General features: G+C 48.9%; 1 protein-coding gene across 2 annotated transcripts in view; it reads left to right on the top strand.

Moving 5' to 3' along the window:
- The window catches only part of SLC6A7 (solute carrier family 6 member 7), a 186,660-nt gene that overhangs the window by 74,195 nt on the left and 90,372 nt on the right, over positions 1–22,093 (top strand). For both annotated transcript variants that reach the window (XM_068278419.1, XM_068278420.1), the window contains exon 6: positions 183–317. In XM_068278419.1, coding sequence (XP_068134520.1) covers positions 183–317 — 135 coding nt within the window. The remainder of the gene's footprint in view (positions 1–182; positions 318–22,093) is intronic.

The raw sequence follows: 22,093 nt of genomic DNA, 5'->3' as shown, positions 1-22,093 counted from the left end.
TCCTCTTCCATGTGTATCATCCATAAATTTGCATAGACTGCATACATTTGAATAGACTTAGCATGAAATTTGCATGATCTCTGCATCCTTTGCATCTCATTGACCACCCCATACACACAACGCAGGTAATGTCAGTTGTCCTGTCCTGTGATGTAATATATACCTTTTCTCTGTACACTCAGGTCGTGTATTTCACCGCAACGTTTCCCTACGTAATTCTGATCATGCTGCTGGTTCGAGGAGTTACATTGGAGGGAGCCTGGATCGGCATCAAGTTCTATCTCACGCCGCAGTTTGACCACCTTCTGTCATCTAAGGTAAATAAAGGGGACAAAAGGATGTACAAAAACCCGTGGAGGTGTGACTTCATTCGGGAAGCATGGCTTAGTTCAGGGGTGGGGCTTATTTCTGGGGTGGGGCTTACGGCACACACCCCCCAGGACCTATGCCTAAAAACGCCCCTGCTCAAGATAATGGGTTAGGTGATGTACAAAGTGCATCAATATGCAGCAACCAATCACATTTCAGCATGTTGTGAGGTCATTGTTTGCATTGCTCTTGTGCTCCAGTATTGAATGAGACAGTCCAAACAAAAGTGCTAAGTCATTTCAGAGGCATAACTAACATTTAATTAGTAAATGACGCCCACATTATTCAGCCAATCACAATGCTTTGTGCTGTAGAGGGCGCTGTGATTGGAGAACTCTTCCCTATGAGGTTTCCTGCTGGGTCCCCTAAACTAGACTGACGCCAGACGTTCTTGGGACCCTCAAGCCAAGGCACAGTAACACCCTCATGGCAACAGGCAGTCCCACACAATGTGCAGTATATAAAGATATATAGTTACTCTCTCTCCCCATAATGCCTGGGAGCAGAGCTTGCAGGAACGCTATGCTGGACATTATGTCTCGTGCAGAAACTAAATACCAGTATTTCTCTTAAATGGTCTTATATGGCTAGGGATGGTTACTGAATTCCAAATCTGCAAAAATCTGAAATGTAACACAGAATTCCAAACACATTTCCAATTTTTCGAATTGTGCGCTTTCACTGTGATAATGCAAAATAGTAATTTATTGTGGATATATTTTTGCCTACCCATAGGGTTAATTTTTAATTTTCAAAGGTTTTATTGAAATTTGTAACAAAAAATCAAACAGTATAACATAAACGCAACCATATTGCATATTCATATACAGAATTCAGATTTATATTATCACATATTACCTTCAATAATGGGACATGTTCTATAATCATCTTATAGACAGCATATACTGGTAATTTAGTAAGATATCTAAAATCTGTATTATGAAAAAAAAAATGAAGACCTATTTAGGCCTTATCCACACCTGACATATAAGAAAAAACTAACAAATAATTTGTAGGGACAATTTTATATATATACACACACACACACTGTACACACACACACACACACACTGTACACACACACACACACACACACACACACACACACACACACACACACACACTACACACACACACACACACACACACACACACACACTACACACACACACACACACACACACACACACACACACACACACACACACACACACACACACTGTACACACACACACACACTGTACACACACACACACACACTGTACACACACATACACACACACACACACACACACACACACACACACACACACACACACACAGCTGCAGCCTATGAATTATCATATAATACCAATCTACTATACTATACTGTATATTCCCTTTCATCATTGAATGCAAACCTATAAATTGTTGCCATGGGTCCCATATTTGATTTGTGTTAGACGACCTATCTTCTAAAATTCCAGCCATTTTTTCTTGTATCATAAAATCCATAACTCTACTCTAGCTCTAAACTTATCAAAAAAGACAAATTGAGATTTCCATGCTTTAGCAATAGTTTGTTTAGCTGCTATAAAGATAACATTTGGTATTTAGTTAATCCTTCAATCGGAAAAAGCAAAAGTGTGAGTTTAGGGTCACGTGGAACTAATCTTCCAAATAAAGATTGTAACTTAAGAGCCTAAAAATGTTTAACCGGAACCTTGTGAGCATAGTACATAACCCAAATATAGGAATTAGGTCTTCACATAACCATAACATTAACTCTTAACCAGAGAGTCAAATAGGGTTAGTAAGAACTGGCAAAAATATATTCACAACAGATGATAATTTTGCTTTGAATTATCGCTTTTCCGCTTAGAATTTCATTATTTTTGCTCAGAATTTTTGCATTCCTGTCCCTCGAGCATGCTTAGACACAGGGATGGACGGAAACACAAATTTCCAATTCCTATGACATTTCCGCTTTCCCATTCCATGGATTTCCTAAGAATGTTATTTTTTTTTTGTCAATAAAGTTAGTTAATTGTAAAAATAAAACAAATAGCTGATTCCGCTATATTTTTTGTGGATGTGATCTATTATGCAGGAACCACATTTCCAGTTGGCAACTGCGATAAACTTCTGGATTCTCTGACTGGCCGAACACTTCCGAAAGTAAAATTACTGCAGTCATTGGATTTCCGCAGTAAAATTCTGTGCTCTCTGATTGGTCCAATACTTTAAACTTCTGTGATTGGGATACAATTTCTGAGTTGCGGTAATGCAGTATTTCCGCTGAAACTATCAGAATCTGCAAATATTTTCCAACCATCCCTACTTAGACATTGTTCTCTATTTATGTGTAAAAACGTTTGTGCATTCCACGGACGTTATTTTACGTACGGTAACTTCCGACATTTACACATCAGAATTCTGCAAAGTCCAAATTTGCCCAGTTCATAACTGCACAATAGAACCTGCAATATATGTGCAAGAGAGTCATTCGCTTCTCATTGGCCAACTCTAATCCTCGGCTGTGTTGTGTCTTCAGGTGTGGATAGAAGCTGTGCCTGAACCTCGGTTGTGTCTTCAGGTGTGGATAGAAGCTGTGCCTGATCCTCAGTTGTGTTGTGTCTTCAGGTGTGGATAGAAGCTGTGCCTGAACCTCGGTTGTGTTGTGTCTTCAGGTGTGGATAGAAGCTGTGCCAGAACCTCGGCTGTGTTGTGTCTTCAGGTGTGGGTAGAAGCTGTGCCCGAACCTCGGTTGTGTTGTGTCTTCAGGTGTGGATAGAAGCTGTGCCTGATCCTCAGTTGTGTTGTGTCTTCAGGTGTGGATAGAAGCTGTGCCTGAACCTCGGTTGTGTTGTGTCTTCAGGTGTGGATAGAAGCTGTGTCTGAACCTCGGTTGTGTTGTGTCTTCAGGTGTGAATAGAAGCTGTGCCTGAACCTCGGTTGTGTCTTCAGGTGTGGATAGAAGCTGTGCCTGAACCTCGGCTGTGTTGTGTCTTCAGGTGTGGATAGAAGCTGTGCCTGAACCTCGGCTGTGTTGTGCCTTCAGGTGTGGATAGAAGCTGTGCCTGAACCTCGGCTGTGTTGTGTCTTCAGGTGTGGATAGAAGCTGTGCCTGAACCTCGGTTGTGTTGTGTCTTCAGGTGTGGATAGAAGCTGTGCCTGAACCTCGGTTGTGTTGTGTCTTCAGGTGTGCATAGAAGCTGTGCCTGAACCTCGGTTGTGTTGTGTCTTCAGGTGTGCATAGAAGCTATGCCTGAACCTCGGTTGTGTCTTCAGGTGTGGATAGAAGCTGTGCCTGAACCTCGGTTGTGTTGTGTCTTCAGGTGTGGATAGAAGCTGTGCCTGAACCTCGGCTGTGTTGTGCCTTCAGGTGTGGATAGAAGCTGTGCCTGAACCTCAGTTGTGTTGTGTCTTCAGGTGTGGATAGAAGCTGTGCCTGAACCTCGGTTGTGTTGTGTCTTCAGGTGTGGATAGAAGCTGTGCCTGAACCTCAGTTGTGTTGTGTCTTCAGGTGTGGATAGAAGCTGTGCCTGAACCTCGGTTGTGTTGTGTCTTCAGGTGTGCATAGAAGCTATGCCTGAACCTCGGTTGTGTCTTCAGGTGTGGATAGAAGCTGTGCCTGAACCTCGGTTGTGTTGTGTCTTCAGGTGTGGATAGAAGCTGTGCCTGAACCTCGGCTGTGTTGTGCCTTCAGGTGTGGATAGAAGCTGTGCCTGAACCTCAGTTGTGTTGTGTCTTCAGGTGTGGATAGAAGCTGTGCCTGAACCTCGGTTGTGTTGTGTCTTCAGGTGTGGATAGAAGCTGTGCCTGAACCTCGGCTGTGTTGTGTCTTCAGGTGTGGGAAGAAGCTGTGCCTGAACCTCGGTTGTGTTGTGCCTTCAGGTGTGGATAGAAGCTGTGCCTGAACCTCGGTTGTGTTGTGTCTTCAGGTGTGGATAGTAGGGATGGTCGGAATGCCAAATTCCGATTCCGCGGTAATTCCGCATTCCGTCATGTACCGATTACCGATTCCGCTTTCCGCTACCAATTTCCGCATTCCAAGGCGGAATTTCCGCCGGAAATCGCGGAAATTCCGCCCGACTTTAACATCAATTTTCTCAAAAACTATAAGGTCTTTTTAAAAACTTTTTTTTGCATCTTGCTCAGAAGGTTCTGTTTAATAAACCCTGAAAATTTGGTGTTTCTAGGACTTACGGGGGCTTTGCTATTAACTGCTAAAGTCGGCGGATTTTTACTGTAATGTAAAATGCAGAAAATAGGCAGATGCAGATTTTCTGCATTTTACATTACAGTAAAAAACCGCCGACTTTAGTGGTTAATAGAAAAGCCCCCTTAAGTCCTAGAAACACCAAATTTTCAGCGTTTATTAAACCAAATCTTGTGAACAAGATGCAAAAAAAAGTTTTCAAAAAGACCTTATAGTTTTTGAGAAAATCGATGTTAAAGTCGGGTGGATTTTCCGCGATTTCCGGCGGAAATTTCCGTGATTTCCGGCGGAAATCCGCCTACGGCACTAGCATTACCGATTTCCGCATTCCGATACGGAAATGCAATTTCCGATCGGAATTTCGGAAATTGCATTTCCGCGGAATCCGAATGAGCATCCCTAGTGGATAGAAGCTGTGCCTGATCCTCAGTTGTGTTGTGTCTTCAGGTGTGGGTAGAAGCTGTGCCTGAACCTCGGCTGTGTTGTGTCTTCAGGTGTGAGTAGAAGCTGTGCCTGAACCTCGGTTGTGTTGTGTCTTCAGGTGTGGATAGAAGCTGTGTCTGAACCTCAGTTGTGTTGTGTCTGCAGGTGTGGATAGAAGCTGTGCCTGAACCTCGGCTGTGTTGTGTCTTCAGGTGTGAGTAGAAGCTGTGCCTGAACCTCGGTTGTGTTGTGTTTTCAGGTGTGGATAGAAGCTGTGCCTGAACCTCGGTTGTGTTGTGTCTTCAGGTGTGGATAGAAGCTGTGCCTGAACCTCAGTTGTGTTGTGTCTTCAGGTGTGGATAGAAGCTGTGCCTGAACCTCGGTTGTGTTGTGTCTTCAGGTGTGGATAGAAGCTGTGCCTGAACCTCGGCTGTGTTGTGCCTTCAGGTGTGGATAGAAGCTGTGCCTGAACCTCGGCTGTGTTGTGCCTTCAGGTGTGGATAGAAGCTGTGCCTGAACCTCGGTTGTGTTGTGTCTTCAGGTGTGGATAGAAGCTGTGCCTGAACCTCGGTTGTGTTGTGTCTTCAGGTGTGGATAGAAGCTGTGCCTGAACCTCAGTTGTGTTGTGCCTTCAGGTGTGGATAGAAGCTGTGCCTGAACCTCGGTTGTGTTGTGTCTTCAGGTGTGGATAGAAGCTGTGCCTGAACCTCGGTTGTGTTGTGTCTTCAGGTGTGGATAGAAGCTGTGCCTGAACCTCGGTTGTGTTGTGTCTTCAGGTGTGGATAGAAGCTGTGCCTGAACCTCGGTTGTGTTGTGTCTTCAGGTGTGGATAGAAGCTGTGCCTGAACCTCGGTTGTGTTGTGTCTTCAGGTGTGGATAGAAGCTGTGCCTGAACCTCGGCTGTGTTGTGTCTTCAGGTGTGGATAGAAGCTGTGCCTGAACCTCAGTTGTGTTGTGTCTTCAGGCGTGGATAGAAGCTGTGCCTGAACCTCAGTTGTGTTGTGTCTTCAGGTGTGGATAGAAGCTGTGCCTGAACCTCGGTTGTGTTGTGTCTTCAGGTGTGGATAGAAGCTGTGCCTGAACCTCGGCTGTGTTGTGTCTTCAGGTGTGGATAGAAGCTGTGCCTGAACCTCAGTTGTGTTGTGTCTTCAGGTGTGGATAGAAGCTGTGCCTGAACCTCGGTTGTGTTGTGCCTTCAGGTGTGGATAGAAGCTGTGCCTGAACCTCGGTTGTGTCTTCAGGTGTGGATAGAAGCTGTGCCTGAACCTCGGTTGTGTTGTGTCTTCAGGTGTGAATAGAAGCTGTGCCTGAACCTCGGTTGTGTCTTCAGGTGTGGATAGAAGCTGTGCCTGAACCTCGGCTGTGTTGTGTCTTCAGGTGTGGATAGAAGCTGTGCCTGAACCTCGGCTGTGTTGTGCCTTCAGGTGTGGATAGAAGCTGTGCCTGAACCTCGGTTGTGTTGTGTCTTCAGGTGTGGATAGAAGCTGTGCCTGAACCTTGGTTGTGTTGTGTCTTCAGGTGTGGATAGAAGCTGTGCCTGAACCTCGGTTGTGTTGTGCCTTCAGGTGTGGATAGAAGCTGTGCCTGAACCTCGGTTGTGTTGTGTCTTCAGGTGTGGATAGAAGCTGTGCCTGAACCTCGGTTGTGTTGTGTCTTCAGGTGTGGATAGAAGCTGTGCCTGAACCTCGGTTGTGTTGTGTCTTCAGGTGTGGATAGAAGCTGTGCCTGAACCTCGGTTGTGTTGTGTCTTCAGGTGTGGATAGAAGCTGTGCCTGAACCTCGGCTGTGTTGTGTCTTCAGGTGTGGATAGAAGCTGTGCCTGAACCTCAGTTGTGTTGTGTCTTCAGGCGTGGATAGAAGCTGTGCCTGAACCTCGGTTGTGTTGTGTCTTCAGGTGTGGATAGAAGCTGTGCCTGAACCTCGGTTGTGTTGTGTCTTCAGGTGTGGATAGAAGCTGTGCCTGAACCTCGGCTGTGTTGTGTCTTCAGGTGTGGATAGAAGCTGTGCCTGAACCTCAGTTGTGTTGTGTCTTCAGGTGTGGATAGAAGCTGTGCCTGAACCTCGGTTGTGTTGTGCCTTCAGGTGTGGATAGAAGCTGTGCCTGAACCTCGGTTGTGTCTTCAGGTGTGGATAGAAGCTGTGCCTGAACCTCGGTTGTGTTGTGTCTTCAGGTGTGAATAGAAGCTGTGCCTGAACCTCGGTTGTGTTGTGTCTTCAGGTGTGGATAGAAGCTGTGCCTGAACCTCAGTTGTGTTGTGTCTGCAGGTGTGGATAGAAGCTGTGCCTGAATCTCAGTTGTGTTGTGTCTTCAGGTGTGAATAGAAGCTGTGCCTGAACCTCGGTTGTGTTGTGTCTTCAGGTGTGGATAGACGCTGTGCCTGAACCTCGGTTGTGTTGTGTCTTCAGGTGTGGATAGAAGCTGTGCCTGAACCTCAGTTGTGTTGTGTCTTCAGGTGTGGATAGAAGCTGTGCCTGAACCTCGGTTGTGTTGTGTCTTCAGGTGTGAATAGAAGCTGTGCCTGAACCTCGGTTGTGTTGTGTCTTCAGGTGTGGATAGAAGCTGTGCCTGAACCTCGGTTGTGTTGTGTCTTCAGGTGTGGATAGAAGCTGTGCCTAAACCTCGGCTGTGTTGTGTCTTCAGGTGTGGATAGAAGCTGTGCCTGAACCTCAGTTGTGTTGTGTCTTCAGGTGTGGATGGAAGCTGTGCCTGAACCTCGGTTGTGTTGTGTCTTCAGGTGTGAATAGAAGCTGTGCCTGAACCTCGGTTGTGTTGTGTCTTCAGGTGTGGATAGACGCTGTGCCTGAACCTCGGTTGTGTTGTGTCTTCAGGTGTGGATAGAAGCTGTGCCTGAACCTCAGTTGTGTTGTGTCTTCAGGTGTGGATAGAAGCTGTGCCTGAACCTCAGTTGTGTTGTGTCTGCAGGTGTGAATAGAAGGTGTGCCTGAACCTCAGTTGTGTTGTGTCTTCAGGTGTGGATAGAAGCTGTGCCTGAATCTCAGTTGTGTTGTGTCTTCAGGTGTGGATAGAAGCTGTGCCTGAACCTCGGTTGTGTTGTGTCTTCAGGTGTGGATAGAAGCTGTGCCTGAACCTCAGTTGTGTTGTGTCTTCAGGTGTGGATAGAAGCTGTGCCTGAACCTCAGTTGTGTTGTGTCTTCAGGTGTGGATAGAAGCTGTGCCTGAACCTCAGTTGTGTTGTGTCTTCAGGTGTGGATAGAAGCTGTGCCTGAATCTCAGTTGTGTTGTGTCTTCAGGTGTGGATAGAAGCTGTGCCTGAACCTCGGCTGTGTTGTGTCTTCAGGTGTGGATAGAAGCTGTGCCTGAACCTCGGCTGTGTTGTGTCTTCAGGTGTGGATAGAAGCTGTGCCTGAACCTCAGTTGTGTTGTGTCTTCAGGTGTGGATAGAAGCTGTGCCTGAACCTCGGCTGTGTTGTGTCTGCAGGTGTGGATAGAAGCTGTGCCTGAACCTCAGTTGTGTTGTGTCTTCAGGTGTGGATAGAAGGTGTGCCTGAACCTCAGTTGTGTTGTGTCTTCAGGTGTGGATAGAAGCTGTGCCTGAATCTCAGTTGTGTTGTGTCTTCAGGTGTGGATATAAGCTGTGCCTGAACCTCGGTTGTGTTTAGTGTTGGGCGAACATCTAGATGTTCGGGTTCGGGCCGAACAGCCCGAACATGGCCGCGATGTTCGGGTGTTCGACCCGAACTCCGAACATAATGGAAGTCAATGGGGACCCGAACTTTTGTGGTTTGTAAAGCCTCCTTACATGCTACATACCCCAAATTTACAGGGTATGTGCACCTTGGGAGTGGGTACAAGAGGAAAAAAAAATTTAGCAAAAAGAGCTTATAGTTTTTGAGAAAATCGATTTTAAAGTTTCAAAGGGAAAACTGTCTTTTAAATGCGGGAAATGTCTGTTTTCTTTGCACAGGTAACATGCTTTTTGTCGGCATGCAGTCATAAATGTAATACATATAAGAGGTTCCAGGAAAAGGGACCGGTAATGCTAACCCAGCAGCAGCACACGTGATGGAACAGGAGGAGGGTGGCGCAGGAGGAGAAGGCCACGCTTTGAGACACAACAACCCAGGCCTTGCATGAGGACAAGAAGCGTGCGGATAGCATGCTTTGTACCACCATGCAGTCATAAATGTAATAAAGATAAGTGGTTCAATAAACAGGGACCACGCAGCAACGCTAACCCAGCAGCAGCACACGTGATGGAACAGGAGGAGGCGCAGGAGGAGAAGGCCACGCTTTGTGAGACACAACAACCCAGGCCTTGCATGAGGACAAAAAGCGTGCGGATAGCATGCTTTGTACCGCCATGTAGTCATAAATGTAATAAAGATAAGAGGTTCAATAAACAGGGACCACGCGGCAACGCTAACCCAGCAGCAGCAGCAGCAGCAGCACACGTGATGGAACAGGAGGAGGCGCAGGAGGAGAAGGCCATGCTTTGTGAGACACAACAACCCAGGCCTTGCATGAGGACAAAAAGCGTGCGGATAGCATGCTTTGTACCGCCATGTAGTCATAAATGTAATAAAGATAAGAGGTTCCATAAACAGGGACCGGCAACGGTAACCCAGCAGCAGCAGCAGCAGCACACGTGATGGAACAGGAGGAGGCGCAGGAGGAGAAGGCCACGCTTTGTGAGACACAACAACCCAGGCCTTGCATGAGGACAAAAAGCGTGCGGATAGCATGCTTTATACCGCCATGTAGTCATAAATGTAATAAAGATAAGAGGTTCCATAAACAGGGACCGGCAACGGTAACCCAGCAGCAGCAGCAGCAGCACACGTGATGGAACAGGAGGAGGCGCAGGAGGAGAAGGCCACGCTTTGTGAGACACAACAACCCAGGCCTTGCATGGGGACAAAAAGCGTGCGGATATAGCAGCAATGCTTTTTGCCGCCATGCAGTCATAAATGTAATACAGATGAGAGGTTCAATAAACAGGGACCGGAAACGCTAAACCATCCCAGATGTTCATCGGTCATGTTACTTGGTTGGGGTCCAGGAGTGTTGCGTAGTCGTTTCCAATCCAGGATTGATTCATTTTAATTTGAGTCAGACGGTCTGCATTTTCTGTGGAGAGGCGGATACGCCGATCTGTGATGATGCCTCCGGCAGCACTGAAACAGCGTTCCGACATAACGCTGGCTGCCGGGCAAGCCAGCACCTCTATTGCGTACATTGCCAGTTCGTGCCAGGTGTCTAGCTTCATGCCCGGTTTCAGGTCCAGCGGTGCCAGCCACAAATCCGTCTGTTCCTTTATTCCCCTCCAAATTTCCTCCCCTGTGTGCTGCTTATCCCCAAGGCAGATCAGCTTCAGCAACGCTTGCTGACGCATGCCAACAGCTGTGCTGCACTGCTTCCACGATCCTACTGCTGCTGGTGCTGGGTTAGCATTTCCGGATGAGGTACAGCTTTGAGATGCGTTGGAGGAGAAGGAGTCAGAGAGGTAGGTGCTGCTGTTGTTATCCAGCTGTTTGCGGCGTGGGCAACACCCGCGCCGTAGCAGGTGAGGAATCGCTGCCAGGCTCCACAAGGTTCACCCAGTGCGCGGTAAGGGAGATGTATCGACCCTGGCCGAACGCACTCGTCCAGGTGTCAGTGGTGAGGTGAACCTTGCAGGCAACGGCATTCTTCAAGCTTCGGGTTATTTAGCTGACCACGTGCTCATGCAACTCAGGCACTGCAGAGCGCGCAAAGTGGTAGCGGCTGGGAACCACGTAACGTGGGATGGCCACTGACATCATGCCCTTGAAGCTGTTTGTCTCCACCACTCGATATGGCAGCATTTCGCAGGCCAGAAGCTTGGCTATGCTGGCTGGCTGTTACTGCCACGGCCCGGGGGTCATTTGCTGGCAATTTCCTCTTGTGCTCAAACATCTCAGAGACAGACAACTCAACCGTAGCGCTGCACACCGAAGGGCTGTTGGTTGTTGTGTTTGATGAACACTGGGAGACCTCAAGAGCACTAGTCCGGAAAGTGACAGTGTCAGCATCGTCTGATGTTTGTGAATGTTGTGAACCACGCAATGGCTGGGCTACTGCTGCTGCTGAGGCGGGTCTGGTGGTGAGTCTGGTGAACCCAAGGGAGGCAGTGTTGCTGGTGGTACCCTGTCCTGCCGCGTTTGCCCACAGAGTGGGATGTTTGGATAGAATGTGGCGGCTCATGCTGGTGGTGGAGAGGTTGTTAATACTTTTCCCCCTGCTCAGGCGGGTCTTGCACACCTTGCAAATCGCCATGGTAACATCCTCAGTGCAGTCTTCAAAGAAAGCCCAGACTTTAACTGGCTGAGGACTCGGACCTCGTGCGTGATGTGCTGGTGCTGCTTAACCCACTGCTGGACGCTTGAGAGGTCATCCAAGTAATTATCTGGTCCTGTTCTTTTGGATCTGTGAGGGTTGTTGTCCTGGACAACATGGGCAGTATTGAGTGGGTTTTCTTGGGTGCTCCCCTGTGGCCTGTACGTGAACCGTCAGGGGAAACACCTCTTCCCTTGCCCCTCCCTCTTTCACCGGATTTCTTCCTCATTTCACTTATCCTTAAAGTACACGCTGACTGGCAGCAGTACAGTGGCAGTACAGAAATGCTATACAGTGGTGGGTGAGCGGTGTACCACTATTGTCAGCAGTGACACAGAGCACAATGCTATACAGTGGCGGGTGAGCGGTGTACTACTGTTCCCAGCAGACACAGAGTGGAAGTAAACACAATGCTATATAGTGTGGCTGAGCCGTGTACACAGAGTGGCATTAAACACAATGCTATATAGTCTGCTATATAGTCACCCCGAACAGGGTGATGTTCTGCAGAACCCGAACAGTGGCAAACACTGTTCGCCCAACACTACTGGGAGGGAACGCAGATTTTAGTACCTAAACACACGATACAACATGTTTTCCGGGGTCGGACTCTGAGGCACATACAGATGGTCCCGATCATCATCCTCATCATACAACTCTTCTCCTGAGTCTGACCCACCCACCACCTCTGCCACCCCAACATCCCCAGACACAGACCCCTCATCGTCCTCAATATTAACTTGGGATGCTGGCCTGAGCCAGACCTCCTCCTCCACATCAGGCCCCATCATCTCCTCAATGGCAGCCCTCATTAATCGCTCTGGCGACGGACTGATGGACACAACGTTCTCCTCCGGGGAGGGCTGCTGCTGACCACTGGCTGCTGGGGTGGATGTTATAGCTTGCGTGGGGCGTTGGCTGTTGCTGTTGTTGGGAGTGCTGCTCACAGCGGAGGTCTCTGGGGAACTCATGTTGAGCTCATATAGTGGTTGACGGTGAGTGGAGTATTACTGATCCCAGCAATATACACACTGACTGGCAGAGTACGCAATGCTATATAGTGTGGCTGAGCGGTGTACACAGAGTGGCAGTAAACACAATGCTATATAGTCTGGCTGAGCGAGCGGTGTACTACTGTTCCCAGCAGAATCAGAGTGGCAGTAAACAATGGTATATAGTCTGGCTGAGCGGTGTACACAGAGTGTCAGTAAACAATGGTATATAGTCTGGCTGAGCGAGCGGTGTACTACTGTTCCCAGCAGAATCAGAGTGGCAGTAAACAATGGTATATAGTCTGGCTGAGCGGTGTACACAGAGTGTCAGTAAACAATGGTATATAGTCTGGCTGAGCGGTGTACACACAATGCTATATAGTCTGCTATATAGTGTCAGTAAACAATGGTATATAGTCTGGCTGAGCGAGCGGTGTACTACTGTTCCCAGCAGAATCAGAGTGGCAGTAAACAATGGTATATAGTCTGGCTGAGCGGTGTACACAGAGTGTCAGTAAACAATGGTATATAGTCTGGCTGAGCGAGCGGTGTACTACTGTTCCCAGCAGAATCAGAGTGGCAGTAAACAATGGTATATAGTCTGGCTGAGCGGTGTACACAGAGTGTCAGTAAACAATGGTATATAGTCTGGCTGAGCGGTGTACACACAATGCTATATAGTCTGCTATATAGTGTCAGTAAACAATGGTATATAGTCTGGCTGAGCGAGCGGTGTACTACTGTTCCCAGCAGAATCAGAGTGGCAGTAAACAATGGTATATAGTCTGGCTGAGCGGTGTACACAGAGTTTCAGTAAACAATGGTATATAGTCTGGCTGAGCGGTGTACACAGAGTGTCAGTAAACAATGGTATATAGTCTGGCTGAGCGGTGTACACAGAGTGGCAGTAAACACAATGCTATATAGTCTGGCTGAGCGGTGTACACAGAGTGGCAGTAAACACAATGCTATATACTCTGGCTGAGCGAGCGGTGTACTACTGTTCCCAGCAGACACAGAACAGTAAACAGAATGCTATATAGTGTGGCTGAGCGAGCGGTGTACCACTATTCCCAGCAGACACAGAACAGTAAACAGAATGCTATATAGTGTGGCTGAGCGAGCGGTGTACCACTATTCCCAGCAGACACAGAACAGTAAACAGAATGCTATATAGTGTGGCTGAGCGAGCGGTGTACCACTATTCCCAGCAGACACAGAACAGTGAACAGAATGCTATATAGTGTGGCTGAGCGAGCGGTGTACCACTATTCCCAGCAGACACAGAACAGTGAACAGAATGCTATATAGTGTGGCTGAGCGAGCGGTGTACCACTATTCCCAGCAGACACAGAACAGTGAACAGAATGCTATATAGTGTGGATGAGCGAGCGGTGTACCACTATTCCCAGCAGAGCAGACACAGAACAGTAAACAGAATGCTATATAGTGTGGCTGAGCGAGCGGTGTACCACTATTCCCAGCAGACACAGAACAGTGAACAGAATGCTATATAGTGTGGCTGAGCGAGCGGTGTACCACTATTCCCAGCAGACACAGAACAGTGAACAGAATGCTATATAGTGTGGCTGAGCGAGCGGTGTACCACTATTCCCAGCAGACACAGAACAGTAAACAGAATGCTATATAGTGTGGCTGAGCGAGCGGTGTACCACTATTCCCAGCAGACACAGAACAGTAAACAGAATGCTATATAGTGTGGCTGAGCGAGCGGTGTACCACTATTCCAAGCAGACACAGAACAGTGAACAGAATGCTATATAGTGTGGCTGAGCGAGCGGTGTACCACTATTCCCAGCAGACACAGAGTGGCAGTAAACAGAATGCTATATAGTGTGGCTGAGCGAGGTACACAGAGTGGCAGTAAACAGAATGCTATATAGTGTGGCTGAGCAAGCGGTGTACTACTATTCCCAGCAGACACAGAGTGGCAGTAAACAGAATGCTATATAGTGTGGCTGAGCGAGGTACACAGAGTGGCAGTAAACAGAATGCTATATAGTGTGGCTGAGCAAGCGGTGTACTACTGTTCCCAGCAGTGACACAATGACAGGGGGGACCCTGGCTAGCGTGGCTGGAGCGCGAACTACCCTGCCTGCCTACCCAAAGCTAAACCCACAGACAAATGGCGGAGATATGACGTGGTTCGGGTATTTATTTACCCGAACCACGTGACCGTTCGGCCAATCAGAGCGCGTTCGGGTCCGAACCACGTGACCCGTTCGGCCAATCACAGCGCTAGCCGAACGTTCGGGGAACGTTCGGCCATGCGCTCTTAGTTCGGCCATATGGCCGAACGGTTTGGCCGAGCACCGTCAGGTGTTCGGCCGAACTCGAACATCACCCGAACAGGGTGATGTTCTGCAGAACCCGAACAGTGGCGAACACTGTTCGCCCAACACTAGTTGTGTTGTGTCTTCAGGTGTGGATAGAAGCTGTGCCTGAACCTCAGTTGTGTTGTGTCTTCAGGTGTGGATAGAAGCTGTGCCTGAACCTCAGTTGTGTTGTGTCTTCAGGTGTGGATAGAAGCTGTGCCTGAACCTCAGTTGTGTTGTGTCTTCAGGTGTGGATAGAAGCTGTGCCTGAATCTCAGTTGTGTTGTGTCTTCAGGTGTGGATAGAAGCTGTGCCTGAACCTCGGCTGTGTTGTGTCTTCAGGTGTGGATAGAAGCTGTGCCTGAACCTCGGCTGTGTTGTGTCTTCAGGTGTGGATAGAAGTTGTGCCTGAACCTCGGCTGTGTTGTGTCTTCAGGTGTGGATAGAAGCTGTGCCTGAACCTCGGCTGTGTTGTGTCTTCAGGTGTGGATAGAAGCTGTGCCTGAACTTCGGTTGTGTTGTGTCTTCAGGTGTGGATAGAAGCTGTGCCTGAACCTCGGCTGTGTTGTGTCTGCAGGTGTGGATAGAAGCTGTGCCTGAACCTCAGTTGTGTTGTGTCTTCAGGTGTGGATAGAAGCTGTGCCTGAACGTCGGTTGTGTTGTGTCTTCAGGTGTGGATAGAAGCTGTGCCTGAACCTCAGTTGTGTTGTGTCTGCAGGTGTGGATAGAAGCTGTGCCTGAACCTCAGTTGTGTTGTGTCTTTAGGCGTGGGAAGAAGCTGTGCCTGAACCTCGGTTGTGTTGTGTCTTCAGGCGTGGATAGAAGCTGTGCCTGAACCTCGGTTGTGTTGTGTCTTCAGGCGTGGATAGAAGCTGTGCCTGAACCTCAGTTGTGTTGTGTCTTCAGGTGTGGATAGAAGCTGTGCCTGAACCTCGGTTGTGTTGTGTCTTCAGGTGTGGATAGAAGCTGTGCCTGAACCTCAGTTGTGTTGTGTCTTCAGGTGTGGATAGAAGCTGTGCCTGAACCTCGGCTGTGTTGTGTCTTCAGGTGTGGATAGAAGCTGTGCCTGAACCTCGGTTGTGTTGTGTCTTCAGGTGTGGATAGAAGCTGTGCCTGAACCTCGGTTGTGTTGTGTCTTCAGGTGTGAATAGAAGCTGTGCCTGAACCTCGGTTGTGTTGTGTCTTCAGGTGTGGATAGAAGCTGTGCCTGAACCTCGGTTGTGTTGTGTCTTCAGGTGTGAATAGAAGGTGTGCCTGAACCTCGGCTGTGTTGTGTCTTCAGGTGTGGACAGAAGCTGTGTCTGAACCTCAGTTGTGTTGTGTCTTCAGGTGTGGATAGAAGCTGTGTCTGAACCTCAGTTGTGTTGTGTCTTCAGGTGTGAATAGAAGCTGTGCCTGAACCTCGGTTGTGTTGTGTCTTCAGGTTTGGATAGAAGCTGTGCCTGAACCTCGGCTGTGTTGTGCCTTCAGGTGTGGATAGAAGCTGTGCCTGAACCTCAGTTGTGTTGTGTCTTCAGGTGTGGATAGAAGCTGTGCCTGATCCTCAGTTGTGTTGTGTCTTCAGGTGTGGATAGAAGCTGTGCCTGAACCTCGGTTGTGTTGTGTCTTCAGGTGTGCATAGAAGCTGTGCCTGAACCTCGGTTGTGTTGTGTCTTCAGGTGTGGATAGAAGCTGTGCCTGAACCTCGGTTGTGTTGTGTCTTCAGGTGTGGATAGAAGCTGTGCCTGAACCTCAGTTGTGTTGTGTCTTCAGGTGTGGATAGAAGCTGTGCCTGAACCTCGGTTGTGTTGTGTCTTCAGGTGTGGATAGAAGCTGTGCCTGAACCTCGGTTGTGTTGTGTCTTCAGGTGTGGACAGAAGCTGTGCCTGAACCTCGGTTGTGTTGTGTCTTCAGGTGTGGATAGAAGCTGTGCCTGAACCTCAGTTGTGTTGTGTCTTCAGGTGTGGATAGAAGCTGTGCCTGAACCTCGGCTGTGTTGTGCCTTCAGGTGTGGATAGAAGCTGTGTCTGAACCTCAGTTGTGTTGTGTCTGCAGGTGTGGATAGAAGCTGTGCCTGAACCTCGGTTGTGTTGTGTCTTCAGGTGTGGATAGTAGCTGTGCCTAAACCTCAGTTGTGTTGTGTCTTCAGGTGTGGATAGAAGCTGTGCCTGAACCTCAGTTGTGTTGTGTCTTCAGGTGTGGATAGAAGCTGTGTCTGAACCTCAGTTGTGTTGTGTCTTCAGGTGTGGATAGAAGCTGTGCCTGAACCTCGGTTGTGTTGTGTCTTCAGGTGTGAATAGAAGCTGTGCCTGAACCTCGGTTGTGTCTTCAGGTGTGGATAGAAGCTGTGCCTGAACCTCAGTTGTGTTGTGTCTTCAGGTGTGGATAGAAGCTGTGCCTGAACCTCGGTTGTGTCTTCAGGTGTGGATAGAAGCTGTGCCTGAACCTCGGTTGTGTTGTGTCTTCAGGTGTGGATAGAAGCTGTGCCTGAACCTCGGTTGTGTTGTGTCTTCAGGTGTGGATAGAAGCTGTGCCTGAACCTCGGTTGTGTTGTGTCTTCAGCTGTGGATAGAAGCTGTGCCTGAACCTCAGTTGTGTTGTGTCTGCAGGTGTGGATAGAAGCTGTGCCTGAACCTCAGTTGTGTTGTGTCTTTAGGCGTGGGAAGAAGCTGTGCCTGAACCACGGTTGTGTTGTGTCTTCAGGCGTGGATAGAAGCTGTGCCTGAACCTAGGTTGTGTTGTGTCTTCAGGCGTGGATAGAAGCTGTGCCTGAACCTCAGTTGTGTTGTGTCTTCAGGTGTGGATAGAAGCTGTGCCTGAACCTCGGTTGTGTTGTGTCTTCAGGTGTGGATAGAAGCTGTGCCTGAACCTCAGTTGTGTTGTGTCTTCAGGTGTGGATAGAAGCTGTGCCTGAACCTCAGTTGTGTTGTGTCTTCAGGTGTGAATAGAAGCTGTGCCTGAACCTCGGTTGTGTCTTCAGGTGTGGATAGAAGCTGTGCCTGAACCTCGGTTGTGTTGTGTCTTCAGGTGTGGATAGAAGCTGTGCCTGAACCTCAGTTGTGTTGTGTCTTCAGGTGTGGATAGAAGCTGTGCCTGAACCTCAGTTGTGTTGTGTCTGCAGGTGTGAATAGAAGGTGTGCCTGAACCTCAGTTGTGTTGTGTCTTCAGGTGTGGATAGAAGCTGTGCCTGAATCTCAGTTGTGTTGTGTCTTCAGGTGTGGATAGAAGCTGTGCCTGAACCTCGGTTGTGTTGTGTCTTCAGGTGTGGATAGAAGCTGTGCCTGAACCTCAGTTGTGTTGTGTCTTCAGGTGTGGATAGAAGCTGTGCCTGAATCTCAGTTGTGTTGTGTCTTCAGGTGTGGATAGAAGCTGTGCCTGAACCTCAGTTGTGTTGTGTCTTCAGGTGTGGATAGAAGCTGTGCCTGAACCTCGGCTGTGTTGTGTCTTCAGGTGTGGATAGAAGCTGTGTCTGAACCTCGGCTGTGTTGTGTCTTCAGGTGTGGATAGAAGCTGTGCCTGAACCTCGGCTGTGTTGTGTCTTCAGGTGTGGATAGAAGCTGTGCCTGAACCTCGGTTGTGTTGTGTCTTCAGGTGTGGATAGAAGCTGTGCCTGAACCTCAGTTGTGTTGTGTCTGCAGGTGTGAATAGAAGGTGTGCCTGAACCTCAGTTGTGTTGTGTCTTCAGGTGTGGATAGAAGCTGTGCCTGAATCTCAGTTGTGTTGTGTCTTCAGGTGTGGATAGAAGCTGTGCCTGAACCTCGGCTGTGTTGTGTCTTCAGGTGTGGATAGAAGCTGTGCCTGAACCTCGGTTGTGTTGTGTCTTCAGGTGTGGATAGAAGCTGTGCCTGAACCTCGGCTGTGTTGTGTCTTCAGGTGTGGATAGAAGCTGTGCCTGAACCTCAGTTGTGTTGTGTCTTCAGGTGTGGATAGAAGCTGTGCCTGAACCTCAGTTGTGTTGTGTCTGCAGGTGTGAATAGAAGGTGTGCCTGAACCTCAGTTGTGTTGTGTCTTCAGGTGTGGATAGAAGCTGTGCCTGAATCTCAGTTGTGTTGTGTCTTCAGGTGTGGATAGAAGCTGTGCCTGAACCTCGGTTGTGTTGTGTCTTCAGGTGTGGATAGAAGCTGTGCCTGAACCTCAGTTGTGTTGTGTCTTCAGGTGTGGATAGAAGCTGTGCCTGAACCTCAGTTGTGTTGTGTCTTCAGGTGTGGATAGAAGCTGTGCCTGAACCTCAGTTGTGTTGTGTCTTCAGGTGTGGATAGAAGCTGTGCCTGAACCTCGGCTGTGTTGTGTCTTCAGGTGTGGATAGAAGCTGTGCCTGAACCTCGGCTGTGTTGTGTCTTCAGGTGTGGATAGAAGCTGTGCCTGAACCTCGGTTGTGTTGTGTCTTCAGGTGTGGATAGAAGCTGTGCCTGAACCTCGGCTGTGTTGTGTCTTCAGGTGTGGATAGAAGCTGTGCCTGAACCTCGGTTGTGTTGTGTCTTCAGGTGTGGATAGAAGCTGTGCCTGAACCTCGGCTGTGTTGTGTCTGCAGGTGTGGATAGAAGCTGTGCCTGAACCTCAGTTGTGTTGTGTCTTCAGGTGTGGATAGAAGGTGTGCCTGAACCTCAGTTGTGTTGTGTCTTCAGGTGTGGATAGAAGCTGTGCCTGAACCTCGGTTGTGTTGTGTCTTCAGGTGTGGATAGAAGCTGTGCCTGAACCTCGGTTGTGTTGTGTCTTCAGGTGTGGATAGAAGCTGTGCCTGAACCTCAGTTGTGTTGTGTCTTCAGGTGTGGATAGAAGCTGTGCCTGAACCTCAGTTGTGTTGTGTCTTCAGGTGTGGATAGAAGCTGTGCCTGAATCTCAGTTGTGTTGTGTCTTCAGGTGTGGATAGAAGCTGTGCCTGAACCTCGGCTGTGTTGTGTCTTCAGGTGTGGATAGAAGCTGTGCCAGAACCTCGGCTGTGTTGTGTCTTCAGGTTTGGATAGAAGCTGTGCCTGAACCTCGGCTGTGTTGTGTCTTCAGGTGTGGATAGAAGCTGTGCCTGAACCTCGGCTGTGTTGTGTCTTCAGGTGTGGATAGAAGCTGTGCCTGAACCTCGGTTGTGTTGTGTCTTCAGGTGTGGATAGAAGCTGTGCCTGAACCTCGGCTGTGTTGTGTCTGCAGGTGTGGATAGAAGCTGTGCCTGAACCTCAGTTGTGTTGTGTCTTCAGGTGTGGATAGAAGCTGTGCCTGAACCTCGGTTGTGTTGTGTCTTCAGGTGTGGATAGAAGCTGTGCCTGAACCTCAGTTGTGTTGTGTCTGCAGGTGTGGATAGAAGCTGTGCCTGAACCTCAGTTGTGTTGTGTCTTTAGGCGTGGGAAGAAGCTGTGCCTGAACCTCGGTTGTGTTGTGTCTTCAGGCGTGGATAGAAGCTGTGCCTGAACCTCGGTTGTGTTGTGTCTTCAGGCGTGGATAGAAGCTGTGCCTGAACCTCAGTTGTGTTGTGTCTTCAGGTGTGGATAGAAGCTGTGCCTGAACCTCGGTTGTGTTGTGTCTTCAGGTGTGGATAGAAACTGTGCCTGAACCTCAGTTGTGTTGTGTCTTCAGGTGTGGATAGAAGCTGTGCCTGAACCTCGGCTGTGTTGTGTCTTCAGGTGTGGATAGAAGCTGTGCCTGAACCTCGGTTGTGTTGTGTCTTCAGGTGTGGATAGAAGCTGTGCCTGAACCTCGGTTGTGTTGTGTCTTCAGGTGTGAATAGAAGCTGTGCCTGAACCTCGGTTGTGTTGTGTCTTCAGGTGTGGATAGAAGCTGTGCCTGAACCTCGGTTGTGTTGTGTCTTCAGGTGTGAATAGAAGGTGTGCCTGAACCTCGGCTGTGTTGTGTCTTCAGGTGTGGACAGAAGCTGTGTCTGAACCTCAGTTGTGTTGTGTCTTCAGGTGTGGATAGAAGCTGTGTCTGAACCTCAGTTGTGTTGTGTCTTCAGGTGTGAATAGAAGCTGTGCCTGAACCTCGGTTGTGTTGTGTCTTCAGGTTTGGATAGAAGCTGTGCCTGAACCTCGGCTGTGTTGTGCCTTCAGGTGTGGATAGAAGCTGTGCCTGAACCTCAGTTGTGTTGTGTCTTCAGGTGTGGATAGAAGCTGTGCCTGATCCTCAGTTGTGTTGTGTCTTCAGGTGTGGATAGAAGCTGTGCCTGAACCTCGGTTGTGTTGTGTCTTCAGGTGTGCATAGAAGCTGTGCCTGAACCTCGGTTGTGTTGTGTCTTCAGGTGTGGATAGAAGCTGTGCCTGAACCTCGGTTGTGTTGTGTCTTCAGGTGTGGATAGAAGCTGTGCCTGAACCTCAGTTGTGTTGTGTCTTCAGGTGTGGATAGAAGCTGTGCCTGAACCTCGGTTGTGTTGTGTCTTCAGGTGTGGATAGAAGCTGTGCCTGAACCTCGGTTGTGTTGTGTCTTCAGGTGTGGATAGAAGCTGTGCCTGAACCTCGGTTGTGTTGTGTCTTCAGGTGTGGATAGAAGCTGTGCCTGAACCTCAGTTGTGTTGTGTCTTCAGGTGTGGATAGAAGCTGTGCCTGAACCTCGGCTGTGTTGTGCCTTCAGGTGTGGATAGAAGCTGTGTCTGAACCTCAGTTGTGTTGTGTCTGCAGGTGTGGATAGAAGCTGTGCCTGAACCTCGGTTGTGTTGTGTCTTCAGGTGTGGATAGTAGCTGTGCCTAAACCTCAGTTGTGTTGTGTCTTCAGGTGTGGATTGAAGCTGTGCCTGAACCTCAGTTGTGTTGTGTCTTCAGGTGTGGATAGAAGCTGTGTCTGAACCTCAGTTGTGTTGTGTCTTCAGGTGTGGATAGAAGCTGTGCCTGAACCTCGGTTGTGTTGTGTCTTCAGGTGTGAATAGAAGCTGTGCCTGAACCTCGGTTGTGTCTTCAGGTGTGGATAGAAGCTGTGCCTGAACCTCAGTTGTGCTGTGTCTTCAGGTGTGGATAGAAGCTGTGCCTGAACCTCGGTTGTGTCTTCAGGTGTGGATAGAAGCTGTGCCTGAACCTCGGTTGTGTTGTGTCTTCAGGTGTGGATAGAAGCTGTGCCTGAACCTCGGTTGTGTTGTGTCTTCAGGTGTGGATAGAAGCTGTGCCTGAACCTCGGTTGTGTCTTCAGGTGTGGATAGAAGCTGTGCCTGAACCTCAGTTGTGTTGTGTCTTCAGGTGTGGATAGAAGCTGTGCCTGAACCTCGGTTGTGTTGTGTCTTCAGCTGTGGATAGAAGCTGTGCCTGAACCTCAGTTGTGTTGTGTCTGCAGGTGTGGATAGAAGCTGTGCCTGAACCTCAGTTGTGTTGTGTCTTTAGGCGTGGGAAGAAGCTGTGCCTGAACCACGGTTGTGTTGTGTCTTCAGGCGTGGATAGAAGCTGTGCCTGAACCTAGGTTGTGTTGTGTCTTCAGGCGTGGATAGAAGCTGTGCCTGAACCTCAGTTGTGTTGTATCTTCAGGTGTGGATAGAAGCTGTGCCTGAACCTCGGTTGTGTTGTGTCTTCAG

Source organism: Hyperolius riggenbachi, chromosome 3, assembly GCF_040937935.1.
Source record: "Hyperolius riggenbachi isolate aHypRig1 chromosome 3, aHypRig1.pri, whole genome shotgun sequence".
NCBI lineage: Eukaryota > Metazoa > Chordata > Amphibia > Anura > Hyperoliidae > Hyperolius > Hyperolius riggenbachi.
This window is presented reverse-complemented; position numbering and strand designations above follow the sequence as displayed.